The sequence below is a fragment of the Schistocerca serialis genome, chromosome 8, assembly GCF_023864345.2.
Source record: "Schistocerca serialis cubense isolate TAMUIC-IGC-003099 chromosome 8, iqSchSeri2.2, whole genome shotgun sequence".
Lineage (NCBI taxonomy): Eukaryota > Metazoa > Arthropoda > Insecta > Orthoptera > Acrididae > Schistocerca > Schistocerca serialis.
In genome coordinates this window covers 225,523,692-225,550,537 of record NC_064645.1, presented here as the reverse complement: position 1 = coordinate 225,550,537, position 26,846 = coordinate 225,523,692, and the positions used below count along the sequence as shown (strand labels likewise).

The window sequence follows — 26,846 nt, the reverse complement described above, 5'->3', positions numbered from 1 at the left end:
GTAGAACAGGGCCTCCCAACCTTTTCAGCTGGCGGACCCCTTCTTCAGTCGAAAATCCATGGCGGACCCCTAGTCAGTCAAGAGCACAGGAACTTTAAATTTCAGAGCAAAACCCATGGGAACTGAAAGCTTCTTAATGCAAGTGCCATGTTCCCAATGACCCCCCTTCCCTCCCCCCCCCCCCCCTCCATCGAAGTATCAATAGCCTTTGGTTTAGAGATGAATGAAAACAACTTGAAATTAACGATCCAATTTGAATTGCCACTGTATCCAGACACTTACTAGTAAATTTACTCCCTTTGTTCAACACACTATAGCCTGAAAAATATTACTTGGTAATTGACATTTCACACGTTAGACCTGCCTTCCTCCAAGAGCAATCGACGTCACGTCCAAACTGTTCGCTGTTGACAAGCTGCCGCCTGTGGTCTGTTCACTTCCACTGTTTGGCAACTGTTGTGTAAGGAGCATGCATATTTCGTAACAGTCGTGTGTGTGTGTGTGTGTGTGTGTGTGTGTGTGTGTGTGTGTGGTTTTTCGTGAAATACGAAGAAAAATGTTCAAATGTATGTAAAGTCTATGGGATTTAACCGCTGAGGTCATCAGTCCCTAGTCTCGCACACTATTAACCTAAGTTTAACTTCCGCTAAGCACAACACACACACACACACACACACACACATGCCCGAGGGAGGACTCGAACCTCCGACAGCGGGAGCCGCACCAATGTTTTGGTTTGTGTTGCCGACTGTCAAATATTATTGCCAAAGATCGAATGTTATTGCCAACTTTCGAGTGCTATACACATGTTTCTCACAGGAAAAAAAATAGTGATGAGTTTGATTTTCACAGTTTTATTCAATAATTTTACTCATTATTTTACACGATTTGGTGAAAGGTGGCCGCGGACCCCTTAGAAAGGGCCGGCGGACCCCTAAGGGGTCCGCGGACCATACGTTGGGAAGCCCTGCTGTAGAACATACACGATATTGTGTTTTTCATTAAATGTAATTAGTACTATTGACCATATCCTCACCAGTTTCCGATATTATTTGGCCTTGTTTGAGACGTTATATTTCTAATTAATGGCAAGCGACAGTGTTCGACTTCTGTCTGTTTTGTCCCGTTAGAAATTCAGTATTGTCGTCAACCTTTTATCATACTGTTACTCAAATTGTTATTTCGAGACGTAATTTCAGGACGGTACAACATTGATTTGTCAGTCTATGGTGTGTTCAGATCGCAAGTTGGCTCTGCAGTGGTTGCACAAACTGTCATCGTGCAACAAGACCCTGGAGGACCTGAAGCTGCGCAACGAATTCATGTACCACATGGTGAACGGACTGCGCGCTGGGGAACTGTGCCCGCCGTTCGACTCGCCGCCGCCAGACGTACCCCTCACCTGTATGGCGCACATGCTCGTGAGTACACACAGCATTACTGATACGCTCAAGGCAGAAGTATAATCTGCTTCACAGGCTGTCAGTAATATACGAACAGGCACTGTTTCTAACGATTTTCCATGTCATTCAGATGATTACGTTTAAAAATTGCACAAAAATACTCCAGATCAATAGAGAGATAACTGTTAAATAACTGAGGGTCATTGAATCGCCATAAAATCTTAAGAAAAGCACATTTTTGAAACTCATTAATTTGGAACGGTCTTGATGTAACGGATCTTCGTACACAACGCTATGGGGAGGTAGGCTACAGAGTGGCGTGCCAACTGGGGTCGTAGGAAAGCTGGACAGGAGCATAAACGATAAGAGAACAAGTCAACACAGTAAACAGAAGATTTTCCTAACTTGTATTTCTCCAAAAGTACGAAGACTCACTGCAAATAATGGAGCAAGAAATAACAGTTCAGCTCATACAATAGCAACAAATGTGAGGCACATCTGCTAGGCAATGTCTGCTTAGCATCACATAGCGAAGAGGCTCCAAGAGCAAGCTGGCTTTATGGCTGCCACCGGCTGTCCTACATTGTGGCTGCAGTGGACGCCCGTATTCCAGAGCCTCTGGAGGCACAGCTCAGTGGGTGCGCATCATTGGATCCTCGTGTCCCCGCTCGACTGCTATTGGTATCAGTCGGAAACTTACAATTCCCTTCCCAACTTAAAGACACCTCTGGGGGTTGATACATGATACCACAGGATCTTTCACATTCGGTAGCATAAGTGAATAACTTGTATAAATGTGCACTGTGTCTGGTATGTTTGTTTCTGCTTGGTTACTTGTTATCGTTCCCTCTCTGGTGGACATTTCGCCTGTCCGCCACTAACACGTGCTGTCATATCTTGTGACGCTGGAAGTATTTGGCTCAATCGTATTACAGACGTAAATGAATCAGTCATTTTGATCATTGATTCATCAGAGATAATTATGGGACACAAGTAAATAAGAAGGGCCATGTCACAACCATAACAACGGGATGAGTCCAAATTTGACTTATAATTGAAATATATTCTGCATTTAAAATGAACAAACAAATAGAAAAACGAATATTAAACACTGAAATCGGAAGGAATGAGAGCACTGGCATTCAATATCAGATTTCTCATGTGATCAAGCATCATTTAAAAATAGAGGTTACATAATGGTATTTATTTATTTAATCGTATGGCTAGGGCCCCACGTCGGGCGGGCCGTTCGCCGGGTACCGGTCTTTCAATTTGACGCCACTTCGGCGACCTGCAGTCGATGAGGGTGAAAGGATGATGATGAGGACAGCACAAAACCCAGTCCCTGGGCGGAGAAAATTCCCCGACCCAGCCGGGAATCGAACCCCGGCCCAGAGGACTGATAATCCGTCACGCTGACCATTCAGCTACCGGGGACAGGGGGCGGATGTAATGATATTCAGGAGGCCACTATTGGGTTGAGACGAGCGTGAGGGAAATACTAGCAATGAGGGGTAACAGTGGAGCCTGATAGCGTCCCACCTAGCATGTAGCCTGTAGCATATTGCCACGTTTTGTAGACAGCGCCCGGCGGTTATTTTCCGATATCGTGAGTCAAGAGCACTATTACATCTGGAGAGTTATAAACGTCATACTCGATTTTCAAAGGCTTCTACTACTCCCAAGTGTGATGCCTTAGAGCCAGACTCTCGCTAACATGGCGCCTACCACGAGGTCGTCTGTAATGGACACCAACTACATAGACTCCACGTGTTGACTGCGCCAGAACACTGATAAAAGTACTGCTCAGTTGCTGCAAACAAACAAAAGAGTTTTGGGGTAGGCACAATTTTATATTACCACCAAAAACGGCCGTTCCTACAAAAAGCTATAGCTGTCTTACAAAAGAACTAACAGGGAACTCCGCAGATCTATTAGGTTGGCATTACTCGGCTGGTCCCAACAGTCAGTCACCTTCCTGGAAAGTACTCCCTCACATCTGGCATCTTTTTTCAAACCGAGGAGCCTACCTAACGGTCACCTCCGTCTTGGTAACCTCCAATAATTGCAGTTGGAAAAGCATAGCATTAAAACTTAGGCATGCTCAAAAGAGTCCTGAACAGAGGGAATGTCGATAATGTAATTTCAGTCTCACATGATCTTGGAAAGCATATGCAAGCCGGAAGAGTTTTTATTTTAATTTGTAGTTTAATACCCTAACATAATTAACGCAGTATCATATGTCCTGCTGCATAGTCTACAAAATGGCAATGGAATGCATGGAAATTAAATGGAGTTAGGACACTGAGAACTCTTTTCACCATGTGAAGCGTTCCAGTCAAAGTTATACTGCTAGTCCATGGAATATAGAAGATTGAGCACAATCGTCTATTAAGTGTCATATTGCAGTGCCTGTGCGTGCGTACATGTCCGAAGAAACATTACATCCTAATTCGGAATAACACAGGTACTGCAATATCGAATTTATCCACCGACAATGGGGAAGGGACTTTCAAGTTAAATATACGTAATGGATGAATCAGTACAGGTTGCAGACACAAAGCTGACGAAATATGGAAGTCTGCGTGTGGCTGTAAGTCGTGCTCGGGTAGCCAAAGGGTAAGGCGACCCCTTGTAATAAGTGGGAAATCCGGATTCGAGTCCCGGTCTGGTACATGTTTTTATTGTCGTCATTCCATTATACAGCTGATGGTTGTTCATATTCTAAACTGAAAATACGTTTAACGCACCTCTATTAAGTATAATTATAATTTAGCTCTAGCTGCTGCAACAATCTGGCAAGCAAGAGGTGCGACTAGGGTTAAGAGTGAAAATGGTACAACAGAAGAGCGGCGAGGAAGAATTTTTGGCATAAACAAAGTTAATCGAGGCAAAAGGCTCCAGTTCGCAAGGGAATACCGCAATAAACGGTCACATAAAATATTTTTTAGACCACTGTTCTAGGAAACAGCCACCTAATAGTATTATAAATATTTAGTAAACATAATCGTGGTCATGTATGTGTTGTTACTTTTTATTCGAGGATGATCAGTTTCGATCTGCTACGGAAATCATCATTAGATCTACATTCCTTTGCTGGTGGTAGTAGAAATCCCTGACATGGAGCAGGGCAATCTGTACTGGCATTGTTCCACGTGGGACTGCTCCAAGTCAGCGATTCCTGCTATTACCAAGGTACGTAGATCTGATGATGACCTCTGTAGTAGATTGAAATCTGTCCTCCACAAATAAAAAGTAACAACTTCTACGAGACCACGACTGTATTTACTCAATAAACGGTCAAATGTTGGCATGATGTAATTGCTTATCAGAGCGATTTCAACTTCTTTTCAAGAAGCGGTATAACTATGGTGTGTCGAAATACAGAAGGCTAACTGAAGGCAAAGATTTTCAACCCACTGTAAAATACGGCAGGACTTTAGTTTGGGTTTGTATTTCGTCATACAGCGTGGGATAGGTTACTTTCACTGGCAGTGCGTTAAAGAGAAAGGTATATCGCGCCATCCTGAAAGTAAATATGGACGAGATTACAGAAATATTGGGGACCAAATCTACATAGATATTTTTCTAAGCATGCATCACATCTTGTAAAAGAATGACTTCTTTATTAATGTTCTAAAGTTATTGAGACACCACACAAGATGTGAATCCAATACAGACTTTATGAGACGAATTCGACACAAAGGTCATGAGAAGTGCAATAAACTCGAAAGAAGACCTTAAAAAAGTGGAGGCGAATTGATGATAATTGGGTTTGAGAAACGTCACAAAAATGTTGGAAAATTGCAAGACATTTTAAAAGTAGTTATAAACAAAAAGAGATATCCCACAAAGCATTGAGTTCCAATATCACTCCTGTATTCAAGAACAATTATTTGGTGACCGAATATTGAAGACACTACAGATTTAAGCTGTGAAATATTATTTAAGAAAATATTGTCTTATTGAGTAGATAGTACATGCCACAATTTCTACTTATTAAGAGAACACATTTTTCGTTTATTGGACATACATTAGGTTTTTAAATTTATGTGTGAAAATGAAACACACACTGCTAGAAATGATGTAGTGATCGAATATTAATGGCAGTCTCTGCATATGTATTACTCTTTTGAACTCAGGGAAACGCATTCATGCCTCGCCAGCTTCGTGGCTCAGATGCAGTTTCACTTCCACTGAGTAGGTTGGGAACATTACATGGTTTTCTGCACTGCTGAAGACAAATTCTCTGACGGTCTGAGAGTTCCGCATTGTACAAGTTGTAAAGATTAAATACTGTCTTATGCAAGTCTTATTATTACGAAATGCGTTTCGCTTTGATCTAGGGCCTCTTCAGTGGCCGCTGTAACAATATGTTTCTTGTTTTCTCTTACAATTTTCTTTGCTAGGATCATGAACAGTTCTCATACTTTAACTTACTACTATAAACAGTATTAATTCTTGTCGTTACTCACTTTTTTGTTGTTGTTTACATCATTCTTCCTGTTCTTCACCGTACATGTGTTATTTCTGTGTTTCTGTTTCTGTGTGGTGCCCTTGTTGTGCAGCGGTGGTGATGGAGGTGTGTGTGTTTTGGTGGATGTTGTGTGTTTCTGAATTTGTGTGCTCTTTTGTATTTTTATGTTTTATAAATTTTCTTGTTCAATTTTTTACAGGGAATTCCTGGTATCTGTTATTTTATACTATCTGCATAATTATGTCCAGCTCCTTATCATGGTTGTTTTGTCACATGGTAATTTGTTTAGTCTCTGGAGCATGTATCTTAGGACAGATTCTTTTTGGGTCCCTGGGTGCTTAGATGATCCATGTAATATTGTGTCTTTCATGGTATTTTTCCTGTAAATGCTGGATAAGTGTTGGCTATTTTTCTTTTTAATGGATGTATCTAAGAAGTTTATTTTGTCTGCTTGTTCTGTCTCTAAGGGGAACTTTATGCTTTTGTCTAATGTGTTTATGTCCACATGTTTTCCTATTTTATTTTTTGGTTGATCTGTCAAGCAGAGGATGTCATCTAAGTACCTCCACCAATACAGGATATTGTATTTCCCTGGTAAAAACTAGGCAATAATCCCATCCTGGATCAACCACCACTGTACTGTATTAATGAAATTATTTACACACACAGTTGCTAAGACATTTTAGCTCCCTTTACAAACACACACACACACACACACACACACACACACATACACACACACACAAACGCAGTCTTCTCTCCTTAAAATAATATATCGCAGATCTACACAGTGTTAGAAAAGCAAATCATTGATTGTGAAACCCACTTTTTCTGCTATCGTCGGAATTGCCAATACTCGCAGATCTACACATTGTTAGGAAAGCAAATAATTGATTGTGAAACCCACTTTTGAAGTCATTGTTGAAATTGCCTGAAGTCACTGCCAGAAAATAATGCAGCATCCTCAAGGATTGGCATCTGGGTGTAATAAGTGTTTGCTGAGGGTTGGTAGTGATAATGATTCATTTATCACAATCATCGGCGATTAGATGGCGCTGAGGAGGACTGTCTGTATACCCTTTGTGATGACTCAGCAGGTAGTAACTGTGCAGAATTTAGAGGTGGACAGCATTTGCAACATTCATTCCAGTGTAAAAACCACACTTCACCGACAATTACTTACTCCCATTGAAGACCTTAAGCTATTTTAATGGTGTAGCATTATGGGCCAGTAGGAAGCTCGACGGACGTACCGACGGACTGCTGCAAACGTTGAGCATAGTTTATTGCTGGTGTGTTGCTTCTTTCAGCAGTGGTCTGTGGAACATTCGCACGTCGTAGACCAGGTGCTGGACGTCCATGTACTACTGACGCACGTCAAGACTGACGCAATGTGTGAGCAGAGGTGGTCGACCAAACATCATCCAGCGGAAACAATCCTGACACATGTTGCACTTGCTATGTGATCAGAGATCACGGCGAACCGCCTGCTTAAAGCAGCATTAAGATCACATGTGCCTTTGGCAAGGCTACCACTAAGAGCACGACACCACTAAGCACGTTTACTCTGGTGTCGGGAAATGGTCGACTGGAGGGTGGAACGGCGCTCTGCTGTCTTGAGTGATGATGAGAGTAGGTTGTGTCTATATGCAAGTGATGAACGTACACGTGTATGGCATAGCTGCCTATTCTGGAGTGTATTTTGCCAGGCTTCATTGTGTAGGGAGCCGTCAGTTACAACTCGTAGTCACGTTTGGTGTTTCTGCACATTTATGTAAAAAGTGTCTGTTATATTGCATAGACTATTACCTCCGTACTACCGCCATTTCTCTCACGGGAACGATACGTGCTCTTTCAGCACGACAATGCACGTCCACATATGGCTGCTGCTACGCAACTTGTTCTTCATGGTGCACAACAACAGCCCTTGCGAACAAGATCACCAAATTTCTTGTCAACTGAACACTTGTGGAACATGATCAAGTGGGAATGCACTCGTTCTACAGGGCCTGCAAGTAGAAGTACCAAATTGCAACAAAAGACGCAAGATGCTTGGGACAATCTATCACAGGAAGCCATTCGACACCTTTACGACAGTTTGCATGCAATAACACAAGCCTGCATTGCCGCCAGAGCGGGATACACTGTGGACTGATGCGACTGTTTGGGCATTCTTCACGGTGTCACGTGTGTTCCCTTCGATCTGAATTTCTTATCATATTCTCTTAAAATGATGAACTACTTGTCACCCAATTTGTCAATAAAATGACATTTTCCTTTTGGGTATTCCATTTTTTTCCGGCAGTGTGGCCGTTGAAACACTAACAATATTAATATTTTAATAGCAGTTATGAACATCAGTTTCAATAAATACGAATGAATATGTATAGTTTCATACTGTGCTACAGCAAATAAAATCAAACTTTTCTGAAATTTGTACTTTCCTTGGGGAATGTGCGGTTATACAGCATTGAAAATATTATTGAGTTTGACTAATGCTCGTATATGTCTAAGTTATATGGGAATATATGTCGTTGTAATTACATTGAGTCTACATGACTGCCTATAAAGCACTGATGATAAATGCAAAATTAGCTGAAATATAGATCCGCAGTAACGGAAAATAGCTGAAATCTACGTCCACTGTCATAAAACGACGGATTTTGCGATCGACTGTGTTATTTTCTCCATTGTCTAAAGACATATGATATTACGGCAGATTTTGACCTTCTTTCTGTCCTGGATTATTAAACGATTGGTCCAGCGACAGAATAAAGGAGCTACGACCAGATACAATATAGTTCTGTGAACATACAAATGAAGTTAATTCGAATTTATTCCGGAAATCATAAGTATACTCTAAATAAATGAGTAAGGTAAATATAGTTTTAATATTGGATTAGCTATAGCTTGAGAGACGATACGACATTATCATCTCACATATTGTCAAAATTCGTCGCCCTGTTGACTCTCATCCATCTAAAGTGAGCATATCCTCTCATTTTATTGGTGCAGGTGAAAGTCTTAGCAGCCCAGCGAGTAAAGTCATATCGAGCTCAGATCTTTTACCCCAGCAGTGTGAACTCATCTGCCTTTTACGGCATTCACTTGTAACTCTGTCGCGTTTGGCGCACATCTCCTGTGTAACGTAGCAAACCATATCCGTATCTCCTAAGTATCACTACCGTGACGTCTCTTTAAAGTTCTCCACAATTGATTTTCTATAAGCACAATGGATAGGCTCATCTGATAAAATAGTTACCACACCCGTAAAAGAGCACACCGCTTATTTGGAACGTTCTAGAGAGTGTAGAACTGGTACCAAGTAACCATGTGAATCGCCACCTTTAAAGTAAAGCAGGGCAGTGAAGCGGTGTGTTTGAGCCAGTAGTTTGTATGGAATCAGCAAAGTAACATGGGTCGAGGTGGACACGTGAGAGAACGTCAGTAGCGAGACTTCGTGTTAGGGTGTGCCCATGAACACATAGTGAATGGAGTTGCACGATTTGTTGGTGTACCAGCACGGACTGTCAGACGAGTCTACAGAGAATGGTGGGTACGATTGGCAACCGTGTAACTCAGCATAAGGACAGTGGTCGTAAACAGGTCATAAATGGTAGCGTCAGGAGACGACTTTCATGTCTTCTCAACGACAGTCGCTTTCAAACCCGATAAGAATTATTGCTGCTCTCAGTGGATTCGTGTGTACCTGAAACAGTTTCCGAGCGGACACTGCAAAGTGTGCTGCGGTATTTGGAGCCGTGTACCTGTCAAACGGCAATTTCCCAAAGCAAAGCATAAAGCTGCGCTTCTTCATGGACCAAACACAACCCAGCCTGGATAGTAGTTCACTGTAAGCGTGTAGTATGATGTGACGAGTTGCGATTTTGACCCTTTTGAAATAGTAGGGGAGCGAGAGGCTTGTTGTAACAGTTTTCATGAAAACTAATATATCTTGAAATCCATTGATGAAATTGCTACTAAATAAAGATGGATGGATGCTGTAACTCTTCCTCTACCAAATCAAGTAAAAATAATACCATAACTATTGGTCATCATTTTACAATCAATTATTTGCTAGAAGAAGTGCGGTGTTACACCTTACCTCGTGCTTGGGGCAAGTTGTAACGTCTACCAGGGCAAGTCGTGACGACAAAAAAAAAAAAAAAAAAAAAAAAAAAAAAAAAAAAAAAAAAAAAAAAAACTCTAATCATAATCATCATGGCACTTTTAAATCACAGTAAGTAATTAAATTATTTACATCTAAGGTATGCTTCGTAATTATCTCTTTTTAGTATCTATCTAACAAAGATTGCACTTATATACGAATCAACATTTGGTGGGTTTCATTATAATTAAATTCAGTCTTCATCTGAGCTACAATTAATACAAATAAAAGATATAGGGTCTCCTGTAACACATCCTACATGTGCCCACATCTTACAAATGCAACACTCGTCCCAATCTTCTTTATTTGAATCTGTGTAAGCGTCACCACATACCAGACAATACCACTCTTCTGATTCAGATTCTGATTCTGAACATAAAATCTTTTTTTTAACTCTGTCCGCTCCTGTTTTATGTTTTGTTGATTTACCTTTGCCTTTCCCCTTCCCCTTTCCTTTACCTTTTCCTTTAATTTTGTCATCTTTTTTTCTGTTTTTTCTTCATCTTTTCCTCATTTTCCTTTTGTAAAGCTTCTACTTCAGGAGTGTCCGTCAATACTGTAGATTTTCTTTTGCGTCTGCTATTTGTATTAGGTTTTCTTGGTGGCGCCTTTGGTAGAGGTCTAATCTTCGATGGCGAAAAAGGTTTTTGTAGACTGGAGCAACTCGGAGTTCTTTTGTTCGCAGTTTAGATTTGGCTTATAATTTCCGTGGTGCTGATATCTAATTCAGGTGCAGAATCTAATGGTTCTGGATTTTCAAGTTTCAATGATAAATTTTCTGTGACATTTACGACATCTGGCTCTTGTGTAGGATCTGGACGATCAGTAACATAAGATGGCGCAAAGTCGGAGTCTTGGAAAATATCAGCATTCAAAGGCCACACACCAGAAGCTTTAAATCCAATCATCATATTAGCAGGGTTTAAGGCAAGCGGTAACAGCTCTTTCACAATACCTGGTATGTCATATATTGTCATCGTTTTCCCCGGATTGTTGTGCATCCTTGCTGTCTGTGCCCTATTTATGTAATTTTTAAAAGGGCCGTACACTCCTACGTCTAAAGGTTGCGAATTGTGGGAGCAGTGCGGGAGAAACGATAACATGATGACATTATTATCTTTGGCTTTTTCAACAACTCCAATATTCACGTGTGAGCTATGGTTATCAAGTAGCAATAGAACTGGCTCTTCCTTGGTGGGTTTGGCGTGTTAGATAAATTGATCCATAAAAATTATAAATTCTTTTTCGGTCATCCATCCAGAGGAATTATCAGCTCCAATGCAATCCGGAGGCCCACCACGAATAAACATTTCATTATATTTGAGCCTGGGAAAACGAACATCGGTGGGATAAAATTACCCGCAGCGTTAGAGGCACAAGCAAGTGTTACAAGAGTTCCCCTCTCATCCGATAAGATAGCTCCAATTTGCTTTTGGCCACGAGCAGCTACTATTTTCTTAGATTTTTGAACCGTTGTGACCCCTGTGTCATCAATATTCGAGAAGCATTAAACTGATATTTTTGGAGAAGTTGTTGATATATTGCAAAGAATGAATTAACATTAGTCTTATTGAACGACGTCGCTTCTGGTGATCTTAAAGCTAACTATGGATTTCTGCGCATAAAAATTTGGAACCAGTCAGTACCAGCCATGTTATTTTGATGCCAAGAAGGAGGAATGTTTTTAGCATTAAGCTGCACACCGCATTGGTAAGCTAGTTTCCTTACTTCTAAAGGAAGTAGTCCAAAATACATTTCGGCGCACTTGAGTAGGTAGGAAGCCATCTTACCCTCTTCTTCTGCAGTAAATACTTGTCTAAGCTTAACATAACCAACTCTCAAACATTCATTATTCTTCTTTTTCTGTATGTATCTATAAAGAGAGACGTGACATAATCCGAAAGTCTGACTAGCTTTCGGAATACTGCATTTTTTTTCTACAACTTCAGCTGCCGCTAACTCCTACACTTCTTGGCTTTGTGTTGCCCGCTCTGACTTTCTTTTATACACCCTCATTCTAGAAGAAAGGAAAAAAATGGGTAACTACATCATAACGTGGGGCATGTTGTAACACGTTACAACAAGCCCCGGGATTTTTTTACAACTAACCCCATGGTATGATTTTTAACATTTATCAAGATAACTATTTAAACAATTTAGCAATCCGAAAACCTGTTACACATTATCAGCGATAGATAAATTTGAATGTAAATAAGATGTAGAAAGTTAGCAATTAGTCGATAATAATAACGCAAGCCAAAATGTTACGACAGTACAATTTTATATTACCTGGCAAAAGTGATGCGCCTGCACACTTCCGCTCACTGCGCCGGCCGGCGGGACACTGGCTACTGCAACACGATGCGGCGCGGTTTATAGGTCAAATCGAGTCAAAGAAATACGCTAATAAAGTTTAAGATCCTAGTGAAAAGAGCCTGTTACAGCTTACCCCTGTTACAACAAGCCCCTCGCTCCCCTACCATGCGTCGAGTGCACCGAAAGTACAAAGAAGCGTTTAAAACTTTGAACCCCAATGGTTTCAGCCTAAAGTACCAGGGCCTTCCGCACGTAACAACCGATGATATTGCAAAACAGAGACTTTAGTGGTATACTGAAGTACTTTTGCGAATGTAGTGCGTTGTAGGGCTCACCTATAGCGTTCAAAGCAACAGTCGGCGCTGAGATTGACGTACGCGATTGTAGGAGATTCTGACATGCGGTATTTTGTAGTGGCCATATTGAGGGGATCATTGATAGCGACAGTAAGTATATCTAAGTTATTGTAACGTAAATTTGACTTTATAGTACTGCCTTTATGACTATTATCGAAACGAAACCATTGGGACAGTATTTAGCTGTGACACAAAATTTATTAAGTTTTAGGCCCATTTTTGGTTATTATTTAGGATAATTTGTTTTCGGTGTTATGAGTTCATGGAAATTTCGAGATGTGGGATTTTGTATAGGAAAAATGCGAATTTACCTTCATATATAACACGTGAAAACTGCATGTCCCAGTGGTTCCAAAGTGAAGACACTGTCTTAAGAAACTGATTATTTACCTTTTGCCTATTTCATATTGCGTTCGTTGCTTACTATGATAATAGAGGTTAATTTTATGAAAAATTTTACATTTGTTTCAGAGTGCAACCACCTCCTTAAAACAACTGATTGTACATTTATTGCCAGTTTCTTCTCGTGTTCGTTGCTTACCATAACAATAAAGATTACTTAAGTGAAAAAATTTAAAGTTATATTGTAGAGACTCAGAGGGTTAACACGCAGTGAGTGGAGAATGTAGTTCAGGTTAAAAGTAGCTCCGTGACTTTTGCGGGTGTTTCTCGCGTCATAGCTTGCGCCTATTCATTCAAGGATGCCGTAAACAAGAGCGAGGATATCTGTTTCAACCTTATCGGTTACGAAATGTTGCCCATTTATCTACCTCATGAGATAAGTATGCTGTGGACGCTCACGTTTTCAAAGATGGCAAGAGTCATGTTCTCAGGGCTGCATGCATGCGTTCCTGATTTGACGAGTATTCAGGCACCTTACCGTACCTCGAATGGAGCGCGATATCTCCCGATCTTAGCCATACAGAAAATGTCTGGATCTTTTTAGAACAGCGGATAACATTCAGTCAACTTGCCTGCAGTCTGGTCGTTCCCCTTGATCTGACCATCAATGAGTGCCCTCAGATGGACACGACATACCTGAAGAAAATTGTGTTCTCTCTCTTCCTCGTAGAATTGTGGTCATTATCAAGGCTACAGGCTGGGTTACGAAGTATTAACGTGAGGTGCCCTAAGGATGACTAATTTTTGTCCCATATGATTATTTCACTTAATAATGTCACTAAAAACGTTTAAAAGGAATTAATTATATTTTTAAATAATAGTTTCCAACGTACACTATCCAATCTCATTAATGTGACCACCTGTCAAAAGCCTGAATAATCACTTTTTGCAGCGCGGATCGTTGCGAGGCGTGCAGGAACATAGTCAATGGATCAGGAGAGCATCAACAGGGGAGTGGAACCACGCCGACTCCGGTGCTGTAGATAGCTGCGCTAGATTTCTCGGTTGAGGATTCTTGATGTGTACGGCTGGATCGAAGTGGTCCGACAGATTCTTGACTGCGTTTACATCCGAGCAGTTTGATGGCCAGGGCAGCACGGTGAACTGATCCTTGTGCCCTACGGACCACGCACAGACACTGCGAGCTGTGTCTCACGTTGCATTGTCTTGCTGGTAGATGCGTCCGTGCTGAGGAAAAACAGGCTGCATGTAGGGGTGGACATGGTCCCAAAGGATAGGTGCACACTTCCATAATTACGAAATCACCCAGGCAATGCCACGAAAACTTTCCTCAGATCGCAACACTCCCTCCTTCGTCCTGGACCCTTCCGAGGATTGTTGCAGGATGTTTTCTCTCAGACGTTTCACGCTGTACGAGCCAACTGCCATCTATCCGATGGAGCATAAAACGTGTTTCCTCTTAAAAGGTCACCTGTCGCTATTCGATGTACGTCCAGATGCTCTGCTGTTGTGCACATTTCACCCTTCATCACCGATGAATAGCAGTCAGCGTGGTGCCTGAACCAAGCACCAGCTGCGGAAGCTCATACGCAGCAACGTAAGCTGAACGGTCATTCAGGAGACACTGTTGGTAGCCCCTCGGTTGGTCTGGGCGGTCAGTTACTCAACAGTTGCACATCTATTCACCCGTGCACATCTTCGCAGCCGTAGTTCACCTGTGTGAGCTATGCCCCTTGGTGCGCTATAGTTGCCTCAGCGCTAGTTTTGGATAGCACTATACTGCCACGCATGGTATACTCTAACCACGTCGGCAAGCAAACAGTGTACACACTTAGTCATTTCGGAAATTCTTTCACCCTTGACCGGAAGTCAATGATCATCCCATTTTTGACATCAGGTAAACCTCTCCGTTTCCGAATTATGACATCGACTGCACCGTTTTCCGTGCCACCCCAAATCACTTTATATACCCTCGACTGCAATTGCTGCCAACTGCTGTCTATGAGTTGTTACTGCACGTTGACACGGATATAGGCGGTGGTCACATTAACGTTACTGGACCGTGTATTACTTGGTCGTAGCTAGATTACATGTACAGGTACAAACACTCTTACACCGTTGTGAATTGCATGGCAGAGGGTACTTGGGGTGGTAGCACATGCTCTGGTTTTTTCTAGTTGCAATTTCATATGGAGCGCGGTAGGAATGGCTGCTTAAACCCCTCTGTGCATACTGTAATGAGTCTAATCCTGTCTGCTAGGTTTTTAATTGAGCTATACGTAGGGGGATGAAAAATATCTCCAGATTCTTCACTTAAGGTGGCCCTAGAAATTTTTTATATAGACTTTCGTGGGATGATTTTTGTCTCTCTTCAAAAGTCTGCCATTTCAGATTTTACAAACTATTCGTTATTATCGTAAGTTAAACACATGACCATTCTTTGTATAACCTACATTCAGTGTCCACTATTAGTCCTATCTTGACTGGGATCCACAATCTTATGAAATATTCTGTTATGAGACGCAGTTCTTTTTTTTAGATTGACTGCTATTGCAAGTATCCCGCCGCTATAATGAAATCTACCACGCCTCACCTTCAGTTCTGTCTTTGTGGTCATTCCTTTTTAGATCCCTACGAAATCTCACACCCAGAAATTTTTCCTAGACGGTCCATTCTAATCGTGAAACACTGATGTAGTCGTAAGATACCGTTGTTCTGCGTTTTGCACAGTATAACATTTCGGAGAATTTAAAATAAGTTGCCAATGTTTGCATCAAAATTTGACTGGATATTTGTTCACCGTTTGTCAGAAAGCACTTTAGTAGCATACAAAACTGCACCACCTTCAAACAATCTTAAGTTTCTGGTAATGTTGTCTGCTATGTCATTAATATACAATATGAACAACAGGGGTCTGAGCACACATTCCTTGGGGAACGTCTGAAGCTACTTGTACTTCTGTCGATGACTTTCCATCCAAGATTAAATTCACCAACCCAGTCAGAAATTTTGTTTCATACCCTATCGGAGTAGGCATTAAAATCCATGGAGAAGAAATAAAAACTTTGAGGTTCGCCGATGACATTGTAATTCTGTCAGAGACAGCAAAGAACTTGGAAGAGCAGTTAAACGGAATGGACAGGGTCTTGAAAGGAGGATATAAGATGAACATCAACAAAAGCAAAACGAGGATAATAGAATGTAGTCGAATTAAGTCGGGTGATGCTGAGGGAATTAGATTAGGAAGTGAGACACTTAAAGTAGTAAAAGAGTTTTGCTATTTGGGGAGCAAAATAACTGATGATGGTCGAAGTAGAGAGGATATAAAATGTAGACTGGCAATGGCAAGGAAAGCGTTTCTGAAGAACAGAAATTTGTTAACATCGAGTATAGATTTAAGTGTCAGGAAGTCGTTTCTGAAAGTTTGTATGGAGTGTAGCCATGTATGGAAGTGAAACATGGACGATAAATAGTTTAGACAAGGAGAGAATAGAAGCTTTCGAAATGTGGTGCTACAGAAGAATGCTGAAGATTAGATGGGTAGATCATAGAACTAATGAGGAGGTATTGAATAGAATTGGGGAGAAGAGGAGTTTGTGGCACAACTTGACAAGAAGAAGGGACCGGTTGGTAGGACATGTCCTGAGGCATCAAGGGATCACAAATTTAGCATTGGAGGGCAGCGTGGAGGGTAAAAAACGTAGAGGGAGACCAAGAGATGAATACACTAAACAGATTCAGAAGGACGTTGGTTGCAGTAAGTACTGGGAGATGAAGAAGCTGGCACAGAATAGAGTAGCATGGAGAGCTGCATCAAACCAGTCTTATGACTGAAGACCACAACAGCAACAACAACCCTATACATTGAAGTGACGAAAGTCATGGGATGTCTCCTAATATCATGTCCGACCTCCTTTTCCCCGGCGTAGTGCAGCAACTCGACGTGGCAAGAACCCAACGAGTCGTTGGAAGTTCCCTGCAGAAATACTGAGCCCTGATGGCTCCACAGTCGTCCATAGTTGCCAAAGCGTTGCCGGCGCAGGATATTGTGCACGAACTGACCTCTCGATTATATCCCGCTAATGGTTGGTTGGTTGGTTGGTTTGGGGAAGGAGACCAGACTGCGTGGTCATCGGTCTCATCGGATTAGGGAAGGAAGTCGGCCGTGCCCTTTCAGAGGAACCATCCCGGCATTTGCCTGGAGTGATTTAGGGAAATCACGGAAAACCTAAATCTGGATGGCCGGACGCGGGATTGAACCGTCGTCCTCCCGAATGCGAGTCCAGTGTCTAACCACTGCGCCACCTCGCTCGGTATATCCCGCTAATGTTCTAAGGGATTCATGTCGGACGATCTGGGTGACCAAATCATTCTCTCGAGTTGTGCAGAATGATCTGATTAGTCGTGAACAACATGGTGCACTGTCATCCTAAAAATTCCATCGTTGTTTGGGAACGCGAAGCCTATGAATGGCTACGAATGGTCTCCAAGTACCTGAACATAACCATTTCCAGTCAATGATTGGTTCAGTTGTACCAGAGGACCCAGTTCATTTCATATAAACACAGCCCAGGCCATTTCGTAGCCACCACCAGCTTGCAAAGTGCTTTGTTGACAACCTGGGTCCATGGCTTCGTGTCTGCGCTACACTCGAACCCTACCATCAGCTCTTACCAACTGAAATCGGGACTGATCTCACCAGGCCACAGTTTTCCAACTGTCCAACGAGTCCAGGAGAGGCGCTGCGGACGGTGTCGTGCTATTAACAAACGCCCTCGTGTCGGTCGTCTGCTGTCGTAACTCATTAACGGCAGATTTCGCTGCAGCGTCCGAAGGAATAAATTCGTCTTACGTCCCTATTGATTTCTGCTGTTATTTCAAGCAGTGCTGCTTGTCCGTTAACACTGACAACTTCTCCTCAAACGCCGCTACTCGGTCGTTAAGTGAAGGCCGTCAGCCGCTGCGGTCTCCGCGGTGAGAGGTAAAGTCTGAAATCTGCTGTTGTCGGACTTGTCACTGTGGATCTCGGAATATTGAATTCGATAACTATTTCCGAAACTGAATGTCTCATGCATCTAGCTCCACCTACCGTTCCGTGTTCGAAGTCTATTAATCGCCACTGTGTGGCCATAATCACTCAGATGTCTTTTCACATAAATCACCAGAGTACAAATGACAGCTACACCAATGCAGTGCCATTTTATACCTTGTATACTCGATACTACCGCCATCTATATATTTGCGTATCGCTATCCCATAACTTTTGTCGCCTCAGAGTACAGTACCACGTATGTTAATAATTGCTAGTGTAGAACCGAGTCAAATGCTTTCGTTAAGTCAGCAAAAACTGCATCTACCTGATTTCCTTAATTTATGGCTCTTTGATGTCATGAGGAATAAGAGCAAGTTGGATTTCGCCTGATCTATGTTTCTGTAATTCATGATAGCTGACATGGAGAATGTTATTGTCTTGAAGATACGCTCAGAATACTTTTTAGGGTTCTACAACATATGTACATCAATGGATTGGACAATAGAATTGTGGATTAATCTCCTGCCCATCTTGTAGACGAGTGTTACCTGTGCGTTTCTTCCAATCATTGATTACAGTAACTTTGCTTAAGAGATCTACGGTTTATTACCCCTAAAATGGATGCTAACGCAGCTGCACATTCTGTGTAGGAACTGACAAGATTCCATCCAGCCTTATTTCATTATAGCGATTTTATCTGATTCTCAACATTTATGACACTAATATCTGTATCTTTGCAGTGGTGCAAAAGTAATACTGGGGCAGTACCTTTGTATCTCTCTTAGCAAACGAAAATTTGGAAAGAAGTTCAGAAAGTATTTGCTTTACTGCCTTCAGTTTTAGTATGTGTGCCAGCTATGAGTGTGTGGGCGCTAAATTTAGTATCACTGACAGCCTTTACGTTTGATCAGAATTTCTAGGGTTTTGTGTACCAGACAATGTTCAGTTCGAAACCACTTGCAGTATCCAGCGAGTATATGACATAAAAATTGGCCAGGTGCGAGCATCCATTCCGGAAACAGAGTCTCTCGACGCCTTTTGCCTGTTATCGACATTGATAATGGCATGGTATCGGTCCCGAGAATTCCAAGTCTTTCGAAAATATTTTAGTGTTACGTCTGAAGTCGGATAACTAATGAGGAAATAAACATTTTTTCGTGTGCTATAAATACAGATTTACAGTTTTCTGAATTTTTTCTTTGCTTGTCCTTTGAAACCTTGGTTCTGCCAAGTTTCATGATCCTAGGTCAATGGGAAGTACACTCTGGGTTTTGATCAGTGAGTTTTCAAACATCAAAAATGTGACATCTTTTGATTTCATTTACATAGAAGCTTACATTTTGGACACTGACAAGGGACTATAAGCCTTCGTATGTGATATAAATTTCAACTGGATAGGTCTAACCGTTAATGGGAAACAGGGGTCAACGGACACAGTCGGATAAAAAGAAGACAAAAAAATTTATTTCGTGTGAGATAATTACAGATTAACAGTTTTCGGATTTTTTCTTTTACTTGTACTGTGAAACCTTGCTGTCTGCCCAGTTTCATGATTCCAGGTCACAGGGAAATACGCTGTAGGTTTTTGATGAGTAAGGCTGCAAGTATGAAAATATGTCACATAAATTGTCGTATCTTTCGGCTGCGTTGCCATCGAAATTTAGTGTCTTACACCACCGAGGAACCATAGACTTTAACACGTGACATAAATTTCCATTTGATAGGTTTACTTGTTCCTGGAATAAATGTTTTTTAACCATCGGATGGACAAACAGTCGGATAACAACTGACATTTTTTTCCTGTGAGTTGATTATAAATTAACAGTTTTCGTATTTTTTCATTTACTTTTACTGTAAAACCTTGCTTCCTGCCAAATCTCATGATTCTAGGCCAACGGGAAGGCTATCAGTTTTGATGAGTGAATCTGCAATATCAAAACATGTGGCATAAACGGCCGAATCTTTTGACTTCATTGACTTAGAAGAACACGTGTTTTACACCACAAAGGAACCATATACCTTAGTATGTGATATAAATTTCAACTTGACAGGTCTACCCGTCCCTGAGAATAAGGGTTTTTAACAATCGGACAGACCGACAGACGGACAACGAAGTGATTCTATAAGGGTTGGTTTTTACCGTTCGAGGGACGGAACTATAAAAAGGAACCAAATTATATAGTGTGCTAGCCTACAGCGTGAACGCAAAACCGATACGACATGTGGTGGATTGTGTCCAGCCGGGCGCCAACTTGGACGCAGAAGGAGACGACAAGGAGTCCGCGAAGGGTGTGTGCGGCTGCTCCAGCGGCCTGACGTCCAAGGCGTCGGGGGCGGGCGGCGGTGGTGGGGGCGGCGGGAGCGGCGCGGGGGCGGGCTTGCAGCCCCCGGAGCCGCTGGTGCAGGCGCTCTCCCCGGACGGCGGCGCCTTCCTCGCCAACCAGCCTATGCCGCGCTGCGGCGCCTTCTGCTACATCGCCGTGCTCTGCAAGCGCTCCAGCTGACCCTCTGCTCTTGTCTCCCACTGTCCGTTCTGTGTACTCGTTTATAAAAAAAATTATCTACGTTTATCAGTACTTTTGATTATATCTTATATGTGTGCCACAGGAGATGTCGCAGCAGTTCGAAGGTTGTCTGCTGGTAGCGACTTTGTAGTCTGTACTACAAACATTTATTCACTTACCTCGCTAACCGTGAGATAAGTGACATCTGCCGTTAGAAGCTCGTTACGCGTTTTACGGATGCACATTGGGCACTTCCTTCTTGCCGTGCCGCTCGTCCCTCTGCAGCGTGGCGCGACCATAGTGCTTAGAATACTCTCCGTGCTGGTGGCCCTCATTAAAAGGGTTTTCGAAAATTCCCGTTACAAATTCCAAGGACTTGTAGGAGGGTGTCAGTGTATACCATTTTGAACTAGAACCCATGTTCATAAACGTACTGTGTCTCTTCTACGATGGTTTCAGTGCAGAGTTCAACTCATTCACTTCTGCTTGGGAAACTGAATTTGGCCTCGCCCAGTACAATTATCAGATAACAATTCAAAAGGAAACGTAAAGAAACATCCACTTATTACTTAAGCACATTTTTAAGTATTAAAATTTAAACATTATGTTTTCCCATTATTCCAAAACAAAAAAGAACCCCGCACTCTGTACATACAGAACGGTACCGACACATTAAAACAGCCGCTCGATGTGGTGACCACCGACGTTGTTACAGACATTGTACCCACGAAACATATTCTGGTACACACCCTCCACTCACTTGGTATCTCTTTTAATTTCTAGTGCAGCGGCCAGAACTTCAGCCAATAGACATTGCTCTGTCTCTACAGGAATCTTGCAAATAAAACTTTGCACACGACCCACAAGAAATAGTCCATAGGGGTTAAATACGGCGATCGCGGAGGACACATGGTTGGATCACCTCGACCTATCCATCGTTCACCATATCGCCTGTTGAGATGTCTCCGAACCGCACTTGAGAATTCACGTGGTCCACCATCATTCTGAAATCACATTTCCTGACGGACATTCAGTGGCACAGCTTCCAAGAACGGGAAGGAAGATCAAGTACACAGGACAAGTTAGCTTGAGTGGAAGAAGGTGCATGGGGGCTTAATTAAAATGCAATAATTTTAGTAGCTGTGTGTCCGGTTACGGTGTCTCGTAACCGGTTGGCCCTGAGTAGTATTAGTACGCAATCTGACTGCATGAAATAACAATAAAGAATGACAAGAAATTTTCGTTAACACAATTGATTAATTAAGTCCCCTGCAACTATAAAAGCTACGAATCAACAAAGCACAAGTGTAACTGTTCTGTGTGTGGTAGCGTGATTCAACGTACATGTATCTGGCACGGTTCTTCCTCAATACGACAAGATATTTTAAACACCTTTTACAATGAACTAATTAAAAAACCAGAAATACTGTAATTGCACTTAGAAACCAGAATTACAAGTCAGATACATGAACACGAGCCAGATGCTTTGTTGGCTGAACCTGTGACCAAGAGGCACTGTCATTAAAGAAATGTGAAATAAATTTTTTTTTTACCTCCGTATATATTGACGAAAAATACACTGTGATCATTGCAACATCTTCCATCTATACATTACACCAACCGAACAGCATCTACTCTCTCGCCCAACAGAACAACAACTGCACTCGACATCCTCTGATCTAGTTCTGCTCTCGACAACCTCTCAACAAGAACTGCCCACGGCAACCTCTGAACTACTACTGCACCAGTGGAGGCGGCGGAATAATAATCTTTGGCGCAATCTCTGGCGCTGTGACTCAGTGTAGCCACCTTTCAAAGGTACGTCCCAGTCACATGACCGTCCAGAATAACTGCCAATTTGTTAATATCAAGCCGGTGCTGAAATCCCTGAACATGCGTGGCATGAAGGTTTTCCGCTGCCGAAACATGGCTGTTTCGTTAATCCAGAACCCAGCCCCTAGTGAACGTGTAAGCTGTCACTTGCTTTAATCATAAATATATGTCTTAGTGAAGCTAAATGTTGTTATCTTTTCATAAAGAAAAATATTATCTTGGCAATAACCTTCAAATCGTGTGGTACATCCTTAATTTTTATAAATAAATTAGTGAATTTACTCGTGGCATTTTGGTTGCTTTCAGAACTCAAATTAATGATAAAATTAACTAATTTAATAAGAATGAACCTTAAATTGTTGTTGTACCCATGTACCACTACAATAAAATAAAAACAATGAATACCTGAGGGATTATGAATGAGAACAGTGGCGTATTTAAGTTTACAAATAAAGACAACTTTTATTAAACCTTTAGTAACTACAACTTTCTGGAGAACTAGCTGATAAATCTTATACAGAAATGACTAACACAGATAAGTTAAGAAAGTGTGTTTGATAGGCAAAGAATACATTGGCTGGAAGCTATATTAATTCTTCAATGAATTAATCCCTTTCACAATGCAATCTGATTTTTTTAAAATTTAATCTACTGTGAGGCCCAACTCTATTCAGATGGGATCAACTATGATCAAATATACCATAAGCTATGGTTCACCTGAGAACAGCGAACTGTGATTATCATTTAACAACCCTATTCCAATGCAGCAATACTTTACCTTTTTACCTCGAATCAGGTGGCAGCAGAAAAAGGCGCGCTGTGGGCAAGGAGCGTTGCACTGAGGCAGCTGTATGTTCTGAGGCATCCACGAAAATATACAAATTACGCCTCCTGGCTTTCTGATTATCAGAACGCGTGAAACTTTTCCTATCAGAGCCCTGAAATCCCGGCGGATTTCAGTGTGAGGTGTACTCGTTCGCTGGTCTGGCCAAATCAATTTGACTCACAGGCACAACGGTGCGTGCTGGAATCGTCAAACGTCAGACTGCCCACTCAGGACGAATAAGGCCACACTCATGACTCATGATATCTCCAAGATGATATACAGTTCCACTGTCGGTACAGTTGGAAACTGCCACTGGCTCTTTCTCCACAAAAGATACAGATCACAACTCTCACCCATTAGGGAATGACCTGAAGTTCTCCATCAGGGGAGGATAAGAAGATGAAGAAAGCAAACCACCTTCCGCCAACCCTCAGTTTGGGAGCCGAATCAGCAAAAATGTAGCTGCCTCCACATTGCACAAACCAATCAAACTATCATCTAATTGAATCTCCCCTTTTGACTGTTCTGTTGGCCTGGTAGCCAATCCAGACACACCACTGGAGTTTCCACGTTGGGGGGGGGGGGGGGGGGGAGGGGGAGGGGGGACAAGCTCCTACTTTGCATATCCTAACAGGAGCCAATCAGCAATTCTAAATCTCTCTTATCTGAAAAAAATGGTTTTAGATTAGGGAGACGTCGTTCTCATGGTGAGGATGGCCATGTTTTGGCAAGAAACATCTACCTGGACAGGACCACTTTTCCTCATTTATGGAGTGATCTAGTCTTTCCAAGCCAATGATTTCCAATTTCTGAAAGAAAGCTGAAAAGTTTTCCATTCTTGCCTGTGAAATATGTTTTCACCAATAGCTAAAAGAACCTGGCGACTTCATGGTGTCAGGGGACAGGGGGGATAACAGTTCTGCCTCCACTAAATGCGTACACCAGCCCCTCCGTCTGTATCAATGTCAGGGGGGTTTCAGTTCTGCCTCCAGCCACTCTGACTGTGTCATCCCTTCTGTCTGACGCTAAGTGAAAGAAGGAGGGAGCTTCTGCAAGAAGCAGGTAAAATTCACTGTGCACTGCTTCCCAGAATCTCTCACACGGCCAGGTCGCTGCACTCAGCATTTATGGCCATCAGATCCTCTCTCCCTGTTCTCCATCGCCTCTGCTATGGCCTCTCGAGTATAATTTCTCAACGGGCTACACGTGCAGTTATAAGAACATTCTGCCCATAATCCCCCCCGTAAAAATGTCATAAACCTCACATAACAAATGAACTACTGGGGAACACCGAGATCATGACCTAAAATATGAATGTTAATCTGACTGACAGTGTTGTTAAGGTGAGAGAGGGGCATGCCACTGCTCAAAATTACATTCATCTGTGCACAGTACTCAGTGTGGAAACAGGGGTGCGTCGATGCCAGAGTGCAGGAACCACGTGCAGTAGGCAACGTGTTGTGGAAAATTGGCTGGATCCAAAGCATGTACCTTTTCTAAGTGGTACACTTGTAACTGTTGCTCATGCAGAACGTTCCAGACTATAGTGTGACTAATAACCACTGCCCATACAACTGTTCGAGTACTCATTGACAGGTTCTTTTCAACGCAATGCAGTACATCTTCTTCACATTTAGATGCGCATCATTGCTGTGGAACCTCACTGTCCTACCTCCTCACGCTGAAGGTATCTGTTTCCCAGAGCCGCTGCATAGCTTGGGCAAAAAGTTTGTGTGATGGCATGCTACGTTGCGGAAAACGTTCGCGATACAGCCGACCAGCAGCTCTTCTGTTAACCTTAGCTTCGCCATTCACAAGAAGTATGTCTGTGTATTCTGAAAACGTGCACTGAACCATCTTTAGTGCATCGGATATGCACGGGCATGAGATAGGTCTTGCAGAGAGGTAGATGTTAAGTGACATCAGGTGGCCATCTGACGTAGTACACGTCATCCTGTCTACCATATGGCATACCAGGACAGGAAACTCTCAGACTTTTCTCTTTTCCTCAGCAGATGTGGACGTATTACACATCTGAACTGAAACCGTCATAGAACAGAAACGGTGTAGTTCTGGACGCGTGTTCCTGCGCAAAATATAATGTATGCTCTCCCTTCTACAAGTCCTAGGAGTTTGTAATGGGAATTCCGAAACAACCTGTAGATACTTACTGTGTGATGCGAGTAACACTGGAAATCGCCTTATGAAGATGTGGATGCTTAGCTAAATAATATGAACAATCTCCTCATATGTTAATGGACTGTACAACTCTGGTCAATAAAAATCCCTATGAACAATGGGCCATGCCGAGATGGAATCTCTTCCTACCTCAACAACAAAGATAGCCACACTACTGATGCTACCACAACGGAGGGGTGCCTGTGGAGAGGCAAGACAAACATGAGATTCCTGAAGCTCCACATACACCAGTCAGGATGACTGCTGGTACTGCAAACAGCTGAAAGCAAGGGGGAAATTCAGCCCTAATTTTTTCCCCAAGGGCACTTGGTATAGCTTAACGATAATGACATTCTCCCAGTTAAAATATTCCAGAAATAAAATTCTCTCCCATCTGGATGATGATGATTTACGGCGGAGTCTCCCATATGGATTTCCGGGTGGACACTAATCGGGACGTTGTCAACAGGAGAAACGGATCTGGCATTCTAAGTATCAGTGCGGGTTATATTGGATCCCTTAAACAGGTAGAGAGGTCAAAGAATGTAACGGATTGGTTGACGTCAGATACAGTAGCAATTAGTAAACTATGGTGAAGGATGAACAGGATCTCTGGTCTGGTGAACACAGAATTATTTATACAAATGTCTTATCCTAGAAGATAGACTTAATAAAAACAAACCTATATTTATAGCGTTTGTAGATTTAGAGAAAACTTTTCACGATGTTGACTGGAACATACTGTTTAAAATTCTGAAGATTACAAGGATGAAATACTGGAACGAAAGGGCATCTACAACTTGTACAGAAACGAGACTGCGGCTGTAAGAGTCGAAGGAAATGAAAGGGAACCATTAACTGAAAAAGAATAGAGACAGGGTTGTAGCCTATCTTACGAACTAGTCAACGGTGACACTGAGTAACCAGTAAAGGAAACCAAGGAATATATTGTAAGGGAATTAAATTTCAAGGAGTATAATTAAAGACTTTTTAGTTTGCAATGACATTGTGTTTCGGTCACAGACGATAAAGAACTTAGATGAGCAGTTGAACAGAATGCATAATGCCTCGAGAAGAGGTTGTAAGATAAACATCATCAAAAGTAAAACAAAGATAATGGACTGTGTTGAATGTATGCTGAGGGCATTAAATTAAGAAATGGGACACTAAAACTAGAGGATGAGTTTTGCTATTAGGAAGTCTTTTTCTGGTGGTGTAGATTGTACAGAAGTGGAACGTGAATGATAGACTGTTCAGGCAACAATTGAATAGGAGCTTTTCGAACGTAGTGCTACAGAAGAACATTAATTATTACATTGGTAGACCAAAAACCTAAAGAGCAGATTTGGAAAAAATAAATTAGTTTGTGGTACAATTTGAGTAAGCTGGT

At 42.0% G+C, this 26,846-nt stretch overlaps 1 protein-coding gene across 1 annotated transcript in view; it reads left to right on the top strand.

The window, feature by feature from the left end:
* The window catches only part of LOC126416937 (uncharacterized), a 67,278-nt gene extending 46,659 nt beyond the window's left edge, over positions 1-20,619 (top strand). The window contains exons 3-5 of the mRNA XM_050084818.1: positions 1,248-1,421; positions 20,356-20,448; positions 20,500-20,619. Coding sequence (XP_049940775.1) covers positions 1,248-1,421; positions 20,356-20,448; positions 20,500-20,619 — 387 coding nt within the window. The remainder of the gene's footprint in view (positions 1-1,247; positions 1,422-20,355; positions 20,449-20,499) is intronic.
* Positions 20,620-26,846: the final 6,227 nt, after the last annotated feature.